Consider the following 15,540-nt stretch of genomic DNA (forward strand, 5'->3'; position numbering starts at 1 on the left):
AGACCTCACAATATTCATATAAACTCATGTCACAGTTCATTGAAAGGCTATAGTAAAGTTTTGGCTGCATGGAAACACATAAAAGAGGGAAACTAATGATTAGGGTAATACAGCTTGAAACTGCCAGTTTCAGTATTACTGGTCCATTCATAAAAATCTGTACCACATGAAACCGCTTCTCACTTCACTACTTGACTATTGATCCTCACCACTCTTTAGCCAAGAGAATCTTCTTTACTTCTGTCAGTCAAAAAGCACTTATTACATTTCTATTGTGAACCAAGTGCTGTGCTTTTCCAACATAACTTTTTCAGTTTTTCAATTAACAATCACCATTAGTTATTGTTCAGTTATATTAGTCATGTCCAACACTTTGTGATCTATTCTGGGGTTTTCTTGGCAGAGATAATGGAGTGGTTTGCTGTTCCTACTGCTCATTTTACAGATTAGGAAACTGAGGCAAACAAGATTAAATAATTTACCCAGAGTCACAAAACTAATAATGCAGATCAGCCCAACTAGGTATTCAGTCATTTGGATGCTGTTCTGATCAATCAGAAAGCAACTTACAGCAACATAATTCAAGTTCACTTTTTAAATCACCTCTCCAAGATTCCACAGCAGTTAGAAAATCTCTGCTTTTTCTGCTCATTCCAGAGGTGGCAACAGAAAACTAGCCCTTAAGAAAAGCATTACCTTTCTGCAGCTCTAGGTGATACTAAAGTGCAATAGCTTATCTTTGGAACTCTTGACTAATGATATCAATTGACTACTTTAAACAGGTTTCTCTTACCCTTCGCCTGCTGTCTTGTGAGATTCCTGTTGACCATCTGGGCGATGTTCAGTGGTGTAATGAAAATCTAGCCTCTCGATGACTCATCTTTTTCTTTTCCCAAATTTTCTCCTGCCAAATCCAACAGTCCTTTTTCTATCATATCCCAATCTCTAAATGTTTATATAATTGCTCATTTTCTTAGTTTTATCCCCTAGGCATAAAACATGTTTGCAAAAGTAGATGACATAAATCATGATTTGTGACTCTGAAGTTCTCAACTGGTAGTGTGTTTCTGTGATATCATTGAAAATTTCTTTAGTACTTCTCTAGTTTCTAGTAAATAAAATACATATATTTTAGCAGTTCAAAATAGATCTTTTCATATTTAGTAACCAAATTATGGCCATAACAACAGTATTGTCTTTCATCCAGTTTAAGAATAAATACAAATTAATTCCTTTACCAGAACACCCCCAGACTCTTCAACTATTTTTTATCATTAATTGCTTGGTGGTGCAATAGAACACTGGGCCTGAAGTCAGGAAGATGAGTTAAAATAAGGATTCAGTCTAACATGTATTTCAACATATTTAGCATGTATTGGACTACCTGCCAACTAGGGGAGGGGATGAGGGGAAGAAGGGAGGTTATGCAAGGGTCAATGTTGGAAAAATAATCATGTATATGCTTTGTAAATAAAAAGTTTTAATAAAAAATTAATAATAATAAGGATTCAGATACTTGTTAGCTATGTTTTCTGAGGCAAGTCACATAATCTTCAGTTGTTTCAGTTTCCTCAACCATAAAATAGGGATGTTAACAGCACCTAGTTCCCTGGGTTGTGAGGATAAAATGAGATATTTGCAAAGCACTAAGCACAGTCCCTAGCATATAGTAAATGTTTATTTCCCTCCTTCCCTATGAAGAGGGTTTTAAAGAGACAGTATGCATTTTACCCAGAACTGAACACAATGTAATATGATCTGACCATAGCAGAGTACAATGAACTATCACTTTCTTATGCCTAGAATCTGGCTCAATGCAGACTAAGATTAAGTAAATTTTCTTGGCTCTTATTGACCTTGCTGGCCACTAGAACCCCCAAATCTTTTTTTCCTCAGAAATCCTATTTAACCATACCTATTTAATGTTCTAGATTAGCAAGATTTCTCTAAATTCTTATTCTGTCATCCAATTTATAAGCTATTCTGCCTGGCTTTTTTTTTTTTTTTTTTTTTTTTTTTTACTTGATAAAAGTATCAAACACCACAGAACCACCTACAAGTTCTTGAGTAATTCCACTGGAGAAAACTTCCCAAATTGATAGTAAGCGTAAATATCACTTACTTGGATCTGGACATTCAGTTCCAAATCTATTTAATGATGCTATTATTGGCTATTTCCCTTTGAGCCTGTCTTTTACACAAGAATAACTTGGTTTAAATCTAAAACTATATTCACAGCATTTCACTTCCTGTTCTAACATTCTAGAAACCTAAATAAAAAATTTAAAAAGTTATAATTAATCTAATGTATCATAATAATATAAAAATTAATCTGGCATGACCTCTTGGTGAAGCCAGCCTGGCTCTCTGTGGTCACTTTATCATCTAAATGTTCACAAATCATCCTTCATGGTTTCCCTTTGATTGCCATTATATGTGCCAGTTCTTTGGGTGCCTGAGGATACAGTTCATCTGGGCCACTTGATCTGAACTTACCTGGGGTAAGCTCACTACTCTATTTCCTTGCTTGTCTTGATTATCATTTTTCTTTCTGCCATATTTGTTGTCTTGTTTAATCCAGAAATCATTCTCCTGGGCAGAGAAAACAAGCAGAATAAGAAATGAACTGCTTAACTCTCTCTGCCTCAGCTTCCTCAGTTGTGAAATGGGGATCATAACAGCACCTATCTTAGTTATTGTATGGTTTAAATGAGGTATTTGTATAGTACTTAGTATAGTGCCTAACATATAGTAGGTTCTTAATAGCTGCTTGTCTTCCCCATATTCCCCCTCATCTCCTCCATGATTGAAAAGGGTCTTTATAATCAATATCACAGGCTTGTCTGAATGGAGAAGTTTGGGTCCTAATCCAGCTCTTCTGGAGAAAAGAGATACTCTTTGTTTTGGAGTAGGTAGATGGTGCAGTGTGTAAAGTACTGGGTCTGGAATCAAAAAGACTCATCTTTGTGAATTCAAAACTGACCTCAACACATTAGCTGTGTGACCATGGGAAAGTTACTTTATCCTGCTTGCCTCAATTTCCTCATGTGTAAAATGAGCTGAAGAAGGAAATGGCAAAGGGCTCCAGCATCTTTGTCATGAAAATCCAAAATGGAGTCATAAAGAGTTGGACACAACTGAACAATTCTTAGTTTTAAGTTTAGTTGCCTCCCTTAATCTATTTTCTTATGAAAGGATTTTTGTTCTTTAGCCAGACCTTCTTAAACTTTTTCCACCTGTGACCCTTTTTTGCTGAGAAATTTTTATAAAATCCCAAGTATGTAGGTATATAAAATAGGTATATAAATTAAGTATTTACTGATAAGTCATAATTTCACAATCCCTACATTCAGTTATTGACCCCATATGGGGTCATGACCCACAGTTTAAGAAGCTTTGCTGTAATCTATGTTCCCAAAGGGGCAAGACTAAAAAGGTTCTTATACTAAAAGTATATTATTTCTTAATATTTTTAGAGAAATTGAAATGAGATTTTTTACAAAAAGTATTGTGTTCACATTAATATAGCAAAATCTACTCCCAGCCTGAAAACCAAAGCACTTTGATGTCCTTCCCTTCCCTTATCAACCTCAGCTAATTCTGAGCTTTAACAGTTTTAACACTGTTACTAAAAAGCCATTTATATAAACCAATTTTGAATCTCATCTAAGAGACTCTGCAGTGTTCTAGAAATCTATGTAGTCATAAAAGTGTCACCCATAAACAGGAACATCTGAAGATTCTCATCATCCATGGTAGTATTTTATGAAGAAGAAAAAAGTGAATGAGAATTTATATAGTAATTTGAAGTTTGCACAAGTGCTTTAAAATATTACAACAATCCGTGAAGGTGAATGCTATTATTATTCTCATTTTACATATGAAGAAACTGAGACAGAAGTTAGACTCGCCCAGAATCACATAGCTCAGAAAATATCTAAGGTAATATTTGAACTGGTCTAATGCTCTATCCACAATGACACCTCCCTGCAATCACATACATATTCTGCACAAGTATACTCCCTCTTCCATTTGGACTGTGTGCTAGAAATTTTCCATGACAAATGGCAAATACATTTAGTGAGCATGTTACTTTGTTTTATGCTTTGCTTAATATTAATATTCAAAGGGCTATTGAACAGCTATGTTTTTACATATCTCAAGAAAACTGTGTATGATTTTGACATATCCATGGGAAGCATTGTGTTGAAGGAATCTTTTAAGGCAGCATTTGCTTCATCAAATCAGATACCTTTTTATGCTTATCAGATAGTAAGCCCAATGTTTTCACATTTTTAGCATTTCAATTCAAATCAACAAGCAATTATCACCTGCTATGTATTAGGTACTATGCTAAGTGCTGGCAATATAAAAACAGCTTTATTTTAGGAGTGGGGACACTAACAACTAGAGAAAGCAGAAAAGGCTTCTTGTTAGGAGATAAAACTTTAGCTGAGCCTTGAAGAAGAATTAAGGGTTCTAAGAGGCTGAGGCAAAGCAGGAAAGCATTCTAGGAATGAGGGAATAACTTGTACAATGGCATGGAGATGGACTGGTGTGTATAAGAAGCATTAAATAGGTCTGTTTGGCTATAATGTCAAGCTTGTGAGGGGAAGTGATGTATGGGAAAGCTAGAGCCTATGAAGGGCGTTAGTCCCCAAACATTTTTCAGTTATTTGTGAGATTGTTAAAATTTTGTCTGCTGTATATTATTGTTTGGGAAAGCCCCTCTATTCCTATCTTATATTTTTTTCTCAAGAATGTTCTTGATTCTTGGAAATAATGGGGAAATAAACATATGGATTGATATTTTTCCAATTCCTTTTTTTTAGGTACTAGGTCTAATATTTTTTTCTAAGTACTATATTTGGCATCAGCCCCTCTTAATTTTATCACTTTTCCTCTTTGATTATTTCCAATTTGTCCTATATGTAGTTTGTACATAATTGTTTGTTATGTCCCCCATTAAACTGTGAGCTATTTGAGAGCAGCAACTCTGTTTTGGCTTTGTAACTCAAGTGTTTAACAGCACATTGCCTGGCACATTAAGCACTTAATAAATTTTTATTGACCAAGTCTTCCCTTCCAGCAATAGAGAATTGTTCTTTCACTGCTTCCTGAATTGTATTGCTTCTAACACGTATCTACTCTAGCTCAATGTCTCTTTCATCTTTATTTTTCATAGGTCCATTTCTTTCACGTGTGTGTGTGTGTGTGTGTGTGTGTGTGTAGCAATTGGTGTTAAGTGACTTGCCCAGGGTCACACAGTTGGGAAGTATTAAGTGTCTGAGCTCAGATTTGAACTTGGGTCCTGCTGACTTCAGAGCTGGTACTCCATCCCACTGAGCTACCTAGCTGCTCCCAACATTATAGACTCTTAAAAAGTGATTGTTGATTGATATTGCAAACCAGTGTGAGTTGTTGGGGTAAACTAAGAAGAGAAGGAAATAGGAATTTTTTTATGATGTGGGAAATTAGTTGGATTTTGGCTTGAAAAGCTACTGTAAGATTTTCACTTAGAAGTTAACTATGTGCCCATAAAAGGAAATTGTGGTCAAGGTGGGAGATCTATTATAGCAATAAAGAACTTTTCATTTTATTTCACCATTTTTGTGGAATATAAAGGGAATCACATAAGAATATTATCTCTGCCCTCATTAAAAATTCTAGTTATCATTACTTTTGTATAGACCTCTAAGTTCATTCAGGTAGGAATTCTTCAGGTATAGTAAATTCTCCTTCTTGCAGTTGGTCAACTCTGCTTGTAATTTTTAGTCTTAGAGTCAAGATTGGGTGCATTGCCCAGAATCACAAAGCTAGTAGTAGTCAGAAATAAGATTTCTAACTTTATGGCTAACTCTTTAGTTACACTGTTTTAAGGTGTTTTAACCCAAAATATTAACCTAGCTTTAAATAATTTTAATCCTAACCCAAGGAAGGGGATGATATACTGACAAGGCCATTTAGCTTCTCATGGACAAATGCTCCACCATTCATGGGAAGTGATATATTGTTTGTGATGTGTGGAACCAAAAAAGTGTGGATAGCTTAACATAAATCCGTTATGAATAATTTAAAATCATACAATCTACATTTGAATTGAATTGAATGTTTCACTGACTCTAGGTTATTACGTCTCATTTGTAATGTACATCTGTGAAAGATAAAGCATTTTGATGAACAGAGGTAAGGACAGATTGTGGCCACAAGTATAGAGCCTTCTTTGTTCATTCCTTTAGGAAAATAAGAATAGTAAAGTATTTAAGGATGCTGGCATGGGAGTTGAGAGGCTTGAGTTTGAATTCCACCTGGCTTTTCTAGCAGTGTGACATAAGAATAAGTACTTCAGCTTTCCCAATCTTGTTTCTTCATCTTTAAAAAGAAGATAATACCTGTAGAACTTATCCTAAAGGTTCTTAGATCAAGTTAGATGTTTGTAAAGCCCAATAAAAACCATAACCTAATATATAAATGTTATCCACTATTAATATTTTATTATTATTATTATTGGAAAAAGCAGCAATAGTAACCAGGAACTTCCATGCTGTGTGAACTTCTGTTTATCTGCTAAAACAGGTAGAGAATAGATAAGTGCTGTGTGACTGTTTCCAGAGGAAGGAATATTAATTACAGTAGGAGATCTAACTTCTCTTTTTGATTTTATTATAAACTAATTGATTTTGGACAAATCACATAACTTTCTTTCCTGTGTAGATATCTCATAGGTATGTTAAGAAAATGAATTAAATATATTTACCAGTCCCTTAAAATTAGATCTTTTTGAAAGAGAGAAAATATGTTTACATTACTTCCATGTTACTTATTATAAGCTTTCTTCCCTCATCAAGGAATGCCCTTGATTCCATCCTTCTACATTTCATCAGGAAATTTCTCCTATCAATCACTTTTCTCCTGCCTTTCATCTTCATGCTATTGGGATTTATTGTGTTCTCCCCTCCTGCTTATAGATTTCAATCCACATCCTTTAAAAAAAAAAAAAACAAAAAAAAAAAACAACACTCACTTGATCTTGGCCTCCATTTAAATCAGGGTTGGGGAACCTTTTTTCTGTCCAGGGCCATTTTGGATATTTATAACATCATTCATGGGTCATTCAAAATTATCGTCTTTAACAACTCAAACAGTAGGAGGTGGTTGTACTTAGCTTTAAACTCCTCATTGCCTTTGGTTGCCTTGGCAGGGCCACACCAAGTGATTTCACAGATCTTATACAGCCCTTGGGCCAGACATTTCCCATTCCTCATTTAAACTATCATCCTTTTTTCTCTTACTTTTCACTGCCAGAAGCCTAAGAGAAGTTGTCTGTGCAGGTGCATCAACTTTTTAGCTTATTCTGATTTTTGACCCTGTGACTCTACTAAAAATGCCTTTTTAAAAGTTAAATTGTTTAACACCCTTCTTCCCACTACACATACTCCAGGTCTTAGTAAGCTCTTTAATGTGACAATTCTTTTTGTCATTAACCTCTTTTAATTTAATTTACCTTAATTGTTCTCCTGACCACAAGCAAAGAGCCTTTCCACAGGTTCGTTGTCAAAAATCTGTGCCTGTAGATCTGAGAATTCTAGTATAGCCTTCAAGAATACCTGCCTTTGTGCTATGATAAGGCAATAAAGGAGGATTGGATGTTTTACTAGCATAGACTGATGGATTTGGAGTAAGAGGTCCTGGATTCAAATTTAAGTTCTTCCACTTAATAGCTTTGTGATCTAAAGCAAGTTACTTTATTTCCCCAAGATTCAAAATTAAATGGCCTCTGAGGTTCTTCCCTGCTCTCAAGCTATGACCTTAGGCACTCAGGTGGTACAAAGAATAGAGTACTGGACTTGGAATCAAGAGAACTGAATTCCCATTATAATTCACTTTTTACTACTTAGCTTTGTGATTCTGGGCAAGTGAGTTTATTCATTTATAAAATGTGGATGACAGTAACACTTTTAAAATTGTTTTAAGAATTTTATAACTTAACATATTTAAATTGCTTTTTCAAACAGTTTTTGTTGGAGAGTTAATTAGAAAAACATTAGTTACCAGTAATACTTCATATTGCCAAAATGGAAAAAATGTATGTGTATATTAAATAAATTATTTTTTGTTAAATAATATGTCTTTCCCTCGATTTGCATAATAAACAGGTTTATTTCCTGATGCCCATTGATTTAAGCAGTTCTAGGATCCTGTTTTTTTGAACTATGGAAATGGAATATCTCCCCACCCCATCCCCATTTATCCTATAGCTTTGGTAGTGGTTGTTTTTAAAACAACACATTTTAGTTTTGATCTCTAGACAAGATTCCCTAGATATATAAATTACTAATAAAAAGTGGTTCCCCCGAATAAATTTTAAAATATCTTCAATGGCTTCTTCCCAGTATGGCTCCTCCTTGATTTTGTCTGGGTTTTTTTGACACTATCAACCAACTCCTACACTTTAGATATCCTTTTCTTTCCTGACTTCTGGGACAGTACATTCTCATTCTCCTCTTACCTGTTTGATGAGTCATTCTTTCTCCACGTCTCCTTTGCTAAATCTTTCTCTAGCTTTGTTGAATCATAACCATGAATCTTCCTCAAGGTTCTTCCCTAAACCATCTTTGCTTCTTTCCCATACTCTTTCCCTTTTTTGTTTCACCTGCCTTCATGATTTTAATTATCATTTTCATATTGATGACCCTCAAAACTATATATATATTCCTAAACTTCTCTCCTGCACTCCAATCCCCTGTTATCAACTACTTAGTAGATATCTCTGCCTAGCAACCCATCAGCATTCCAAATTCATCCTGGCTAAAACACTGGGAGTGGTGGTGGGGTGTGGAGAGAGCAAAGTTATTCAACTGGAAGGGTAGGATTATGCCAGCAGAGGAGTTTAAACTGGGTTCAAATAAAAAGAGAGTCGCTGGAATATATTTGAATGAAGGAGTGATGTAACTAGTTACATCACTAGGGGTATGCTTGTTTATTCTGGTAGTAGTGTGAACGATGCATTTTTGGAAAAGGGGAGTACCTGTAAAGAGGCTATTGCAGCATCTAGGTGTGGTCTGTTGAGGGTTTTTAGGAGAGTGGTAGCAGGAGAATTAAAAAGGATGATCCTGCTTTGGAAGGTGTGGTAAGGGTGAAATCAAGAAGTCTGTTGGTTACTGTGGCCCCATGGAATGTAGGGAAAAGTTGGGAGGCAGGAGGAACTATAGTGATGATGGGAAGGTTGGTTGTAGACTTTTTAAAAAATATATTTTTACGTATGGTAATTGAGTTCCTGTATTTTAGTCAGTATTTACTATGCAGAATACACAAAACAAAATAATCTTTCACCTACTGGAAGTGCTTTATTTGATCAGTTTAGAAATGATATAAAAAACAATCTTTTCAATCAGAAGAATCAACTGAAATGCACTTAGTATTCTCTGAATGCTACATGTAAAGTGATATCAATCAATATATTTGCTATATATTGATTCCCTTAAAGTTTTAGTGAGGTGATGTTATAGAATTAACCTATTTTTTCTCCATTAACTTTCATCAATATTTTGAGCAATGGTTCCTGAAAGAGTTTTAGTATATGTATGAGGCACTCCGAAGTTTAAACACTATGCTTCTTGACATTTTGTGTAAAGCTCCCTCTGACTAGAAATATATGTGTGTAATATTTCAGTCTATGAGTCAGCAGCAAGAATTTCACATATTTAGCATTTACTTAGTGCTTTTGCAAAATGCCAAAGTTCTGCCTGCAGATTGTATGTGAAGATGCCTAGGAATGGCACATTATTCTGGCACTAACAGCACTGGAAACCATTTTGCATCAGCAACACTACATTAAGTATATAGGCTCAGGGTTGAGGATATAGGATTAGAAATGAAGAATAGCAGATTCCTAGCATCAAGGAAATATCTTTTGTATAAAATAAGCACCAGCAAAGATTTAGAGCCGAGATTAACATCCTATGTTTCAACTGTTATAAATGCCTTGAGGGAAAATGATGATATCTAATCCGGAACATAGAACAGCCTGGGGGGAATTCATTGATTGGCTAGGTTTTATTTTCAGGTGCTAAAAATCTACAAAGGGATTAATTTTAGTAACTTTAACCTGGATCAGTTTTTTTCATCTTTAAAAAGGGAACAATATCCTATTGTACCTACATTCCTGGATAGATGTGAAGCTCTAATGAGAAAATGAATATAAAACTTCTGGCAAATTTGAAAGCACAGGAGAAATATCTGTTCAATTTCTGTGTTGCCTGTTATCTCCCTGTTAGAATGTAAGCTTATTTGGGGTAAGGATTTTTTTATTTATTGTATTTTCATTCTCTGAATCCAGCATAGCATGCCACACTCTAGGTGTTTGTTGATTGCTTGTCTTCTTGGTGGTTATTATTACTGTTATTATTAATACTTAGAAACTCATTATAGCAGAGGTCAAAATAAATGGCAAATCAGAACAAAGGAGAAACATAAGGCATTGATTTTTTTCAAAACTATTTCTTTATTTTGAACTTTATTAACACCAGGTGAAATTAGCATTTCCATATAAAATGTGGAAATTTAAAGAGAGGATTGTATATGAAATTGTGAATCTTTCTCAGGCAGGGGAGAAGACACTGATTACAGTATCTGGTTAGTTTTGACAAATTGTCAACCCAAATCAAAAGGAAGTGGATGGCCTTCACCTGGTCCCGGTTTAGGGAAATTTAATTAAGGCACAACACTGACCTTGACCCTGACCATTTTAGAGAACTTTTTAACTAAGGCAAAACGACTAACACAAAAAGGAGGCTGAAAAAGCCTAGAAACCAATTCGGTCAGTAAATACTTTTTACACTCCTTTCTAAACAGACAGTTATGGTAGCCAGGAACAATTCTAGTAAAGAATATAAGAACATTTGAAAGCACATTAGTGGATGATAACAGTTACAGTCCCACAAAGGAATGAAAAGCTGTTGATTTGCAAATGTCCTTCAGAGAATTTGGCCAGAAATGCAAATAAGCCAAGTAATCCCCAGAGCATTTATAGACAAAATCATTAAAAGGTTCAGGATGCAAACTTTGACTTATGGCTAATTTGGCAGTAAAGTATCTCCTAAAGTTGGAGCTGTTTATACAGATGTCCCCACTGTGGACTTTTGTAATCAGATGTTCCTATAAGGCCCAAATATTTACCAGTTTCATAGCAGAGCACAAAATCCAAACCAAAGAATGACTTCTTATTAAAGGCAAAGTTCTTCAAATGTACCTATTTTTAGATGACATCACATTAATTGCATTAAGGCTTCTCAGTGTAATCCATCAGAATGTAAAAATATTGGTTGAACCATTCACAGGAGATAAACAAAACTCGCTAAAAATGCTTCTTTCTAGACTATGATATGCAAATGAATGGATAGGTTGCTGAAGAATTTCATTGCTGGAAATGACCTCAAATGTCATCAAGTTCAACCTGTACCTGAATAGCAGTCAATTCAAGAAGTCATTACTTTCCAAGGCAACCTGTTGAAATAACTTTAATTGTTAGGAACTTTATCTTTCTGTCAAACTGAAATCTTTTCTGTTACTTCAAGGCACTGCTTCTAATTCTTCCTTTTCAAATGAGATATTGTACATAAGTGCTTTGCAAACATATGCATAGCCACTATTATTATTTGATCTAGGGGCAAAACATTTTTAAAGTTAATTTTCTATGTGGAAACCCTTCAGATATTTAAAAACAGATCTCTTGCCTCTCCTCCCAAATCTCAACATCTTCACTTTCTTCAATTGATGTACAATTTGAATCCTCTCACTGGCCTAGTTGCCCTTCTCTGATTATATTATAGGCTGTCAGAATACAATACTATTAACATCTTTCTTGTTCTGTACAGCAGAATATCTCCTCCCCATGCAATCACACTGAGCTTGCACTCCATTAAATCCCTCAGAGATCAAATGTGAGGATTGGACAATAGTAACTTAAGACACAACTATTTATATTTTGTTTTTCTTCTGTTTTCTCTTGGAAGGGTGGATAATAATCTTTGAACTAGAGAGGCCTGAACAAAAATGGCCAATAAGGAATTGAAATCTAAGATAAGTGGGGAGACATCAGAGAATATCTTGGTTCAAATTTTGGCTCAGCTACTTATTTAGTGCTTGCATGACTTAAGTCAAACCACTTAAAATCATCTACAAAATTAAAGATTTTAACTAGATGACCTTTTAGGACCCTGCTAGCTATAAATCTGAAATCCTGTGAATCTTAGTCAGTTAAGCAGCATTTATTAAGTGCTTTCTATGAGCCAGGCATTATACTATAGGAAACACTTGTAAATTCAAAGAGAAGTAGTCCTTATTTAATGAAATAAGGACCACATCATGTCAAGCATCCATCAGAGCTTCATAATGACTACATTAGCAAAAATTCCCCTGTTACTAATACCCCTCATAATCCCACCAAGATCACCTTGTATCTATTTTGTATACATTTAGTATTTCCCTATGTGTACTTTTTGTTTCTTGTGATAAAATATTTCCTTGAGGGAAGGGTTTTCTCACCTTCTTTCTCTACATCTTCAATACCTACACTGTGCTTGACAGAGAGATGTATAAATAATTTATTGATTGATCCCATGCTCCTGAAAATTCATGTGAAAAATCTTTGAAGTATAATGAGGGATAAATTAAACTAAGAACTTTATCTAAAAAGGAGACATCATAGTAAGAAAACAGCTTTCTTCTGTTCTACTTTCTACCATCAAGTTAAACTCTCTGCCTTCTACATTTCTTAACACAAATCATTTTATTTATTCCTTGTTTCAAGAGCCTCAGGGAAAGACACTTCACACATAGAAGTACTGATGATATTATTTTTAAAGTGCCTCTACAAAGTTCTACTCATAGCCTGTCAGGATATGGAGGTGACTTTAAATTCTTAAAGGCTCTCCTAGTGAAACATAAGCTTTGGCAGGTTTTTACAATCTGGCCACAGAAATTCGTGAAGATCATCAACTAAGGCATCTGGGGTGGAAAAGAGGAGGCTGATTTCTGTGACAGGGAAAGGAAATGAAATCATGGATCTTTTGGAGTGAATTATTCAACAAAATATTTTTCTAGTAAAGAGTACTATATTAGTGCTCTTAAGAACTTGAATTTTTTTTTAATGTTAGCTTGTTTGCAAATATAGTTTCCTGTGAAAATTGTGAGTCCTCATGGCAAAATAGCTAGGTGGCTCATTAGACAGAATCCTGAGCCTCATATTGGGAAGACTTGAATTCAAATGTGGCCTTAGACATTGAACAGCTATGTGAATCACTTTAGTTCTATCTACTCCTCAACTGGAAAATGGAGATAATGGGGATTAAACTTAAAAATAGAAATAACAACACCTACCTCCCAGAGTTGTTATGAAGACTAAATGAAATGATATTTATAAAATGATTAGCACAGAGCCTGGCATGTAATAGGCATTTATTAAGGGTTTGTTTACTTCTTTTTTAGCACATTGGTTTTTCCCCCAGAATTCTTTGTCTGTGGACCTTTTTCAAAACCAAATAGGACAATGATTTATTCTGTTGCTTTTTCCTAACTAATTTGATTTTCTTCCCAAGGTGATGATCTTACCATTTATGGGGTAGTGATGCAGCGGTGGAATCCCTTCCATCAAGATGTTCGGTGTGATGTGGAGATAGTGCTGAAGGCCAATTATGTCCAAGTGAATAATGAACAATCCATAGGCAACATCATTGATGAAGAAGTTCGCAAGGAATTTGAGAATTTTTGGGAACATTATAAAAATGATCCCTTGGCAGGTTAGTAATTGCAAATAGTTTTCACTGACATTTCATGTTATTTGAAAATCATGAATACTTTTAGAAGAGATTTATATTTTGTGTAATTTAACAACTAGGTTACCATATCAGTGCCCCAGTACTTATTCTGCATAGCAAACCTTTTTTATCATCTGTGTTAAAAAAAAAAAAAAAAAATGGGAAATTAAGTTTGAGTTTTCAAGAAACTCTTACTTTCTTATAGCTGAAGAGTGTTTTTTGTTTTGTTATAAGTTTCTAAAGGAATGAAAGTGGAACCTCCATTTATTAAATGCAGAATATCTCCTTAAAACAAATTCTATTGTTCTTCTGTAACATATTTCTGTAATGTCATTTCTTTTTTTGGCATATAAGTAGCTCATAAGACAATTTAGCTAGAGTTTTTTAAATAAAAGAACATATATATATGAAAGAGAAGATGGGAAGGAAGAAAGACACATTAATGAAGAAACTCGTGAAGTTCACTGGAAAGGTTTTATCACACAGCACAAATCTTATGTCTTAACATAAACTATTATGATGTAATTACACAAACTATCACAGTGAGGCTTTTTAAAAAAACGCTATCTTATTTAAAACTTTAAAATAGGTACAACACCTTTTCATTCTTGAGATGTCAGCTCTTCACCATTAATTCTTTCCTGGAGTTATTTTCAGGGAGGAAAATTTTATGATTAGCTATTGAGACACGTTCAGCTTTAAATCTAATATGAAGGAGCATCTAGCTAGGTGGCGCAGTGGCTAGAGCACCAGCCCTGAAGTCAGCAGGACCTGAGTTCAAATCCAGCCCCAGACACTTAACACTTCCTAGCTAAGTGACCTGGACAAGTCACTTAACCCCAACTGCCTCAGCAAATTAAAAAAAAAAAAAAAAAAATCTCATATGAAGTTCTTTGTCATTAAATAAAATCATAGCACATTCTAAGCACAAAAATATTATCTGTGTTCATATGATCTATTTTAATCAGATATTCATTTCACCAAATATTAAATACCAGTAATCTTTTAAAAAGTATAAGCAATTTGTGATGATTTTTTGGTGGGTATAGATAACTTACTCCTGATTAGTTCCTTTACGTAAGTGGAATCGGTTTTCTTGCATAATCGTATCCTTATTTGAGGGGTGGAGCCAAGAGTAGACAGGTCTTTGTCTAAGCTCTTTTGGGCTTTCCTCAGAATCAATACCAGATCAAACCTCTGAATGGGTTTTAGAGGAACAGAACCCACAAATATTTGGAGTGTAACAAATTTTCAGGAGAAATTTTTTGGAAGAATTTTAGGAAAAGTCTGTCTCAATCAGGCATGGTGGGTGGTGGCCCAGCACAGGGAAGCTCAGGATATAGATGCCTCTGCGAGCCTGAGGAATCTACTGAGAGGCTTTTAACCAAAATACAGCTGCATTGGGTACTCTGTCTTGGTTTGGAAGCCAGCTGTGAGACCTCCAACCCAAGTACAGAAGGCAAATAGTGAGCCCCTGAACCCTAGCATAAGTGGAACTTGGCCATCCCCACCCAGCACAGGCCCCAGGTGGGTGAAGTTGCTATCTCTGCTAGAGGAAGATGAGCAAAAAAGAGCCCTGACCTTAGATAGTTTTTATGAAGACAGAGAAAAACAGATTTCAAACCCTGAGAACAGTAAAAGCAAATTATCTGTAGGTGAAGTCTTAAAGGGTGATATGAACTGCTCTCCATCTCAAAAGGTTCTCTTGGAAGAATTCAAAAAG

General features: G+C 35.0%; 1 protein-coding gene across 2 annotated transcripts in view; it reads left to right on the forward strand.

Moving 5' to 3' along the window:
- The window catches only part of MCM9 (minichromosome maintenance 9 homologous recombination repair factor), a 180,440-nt gene that overhangs the window by 30,550 nt on the left and 134,350 nt on the right, over positions 1-15,540 (forward strand). For both annotated transcript variants that reach the window (XM_031964357.1, XM_012549313.3), the window contains exon 5: positions 13,599-13,799. In XM_031964357.1, coding sequence (XP_031820217.1) covers positions 13,599-13,799 — 201 coding nt within the window. The remainder of the gene's footprint in view (positions 1-13,598; positions 13,800-15,540) is intronic.

This window comes from Sarcophilus harrisii, chromosome 4 (genome assembly GCF_902635505.1).
Source record: "Sarcophilus harrisii chromosome 4, mSarHar1.11, whole genome shotgun sequence".
Classification (NCBI taxonomy): Eukaryota; Metazoa; Chordata; class Mammalia; order Dasyuromorphia; family Dasyuridae; genus Sarcophilus; species Sarcophilus harrisii.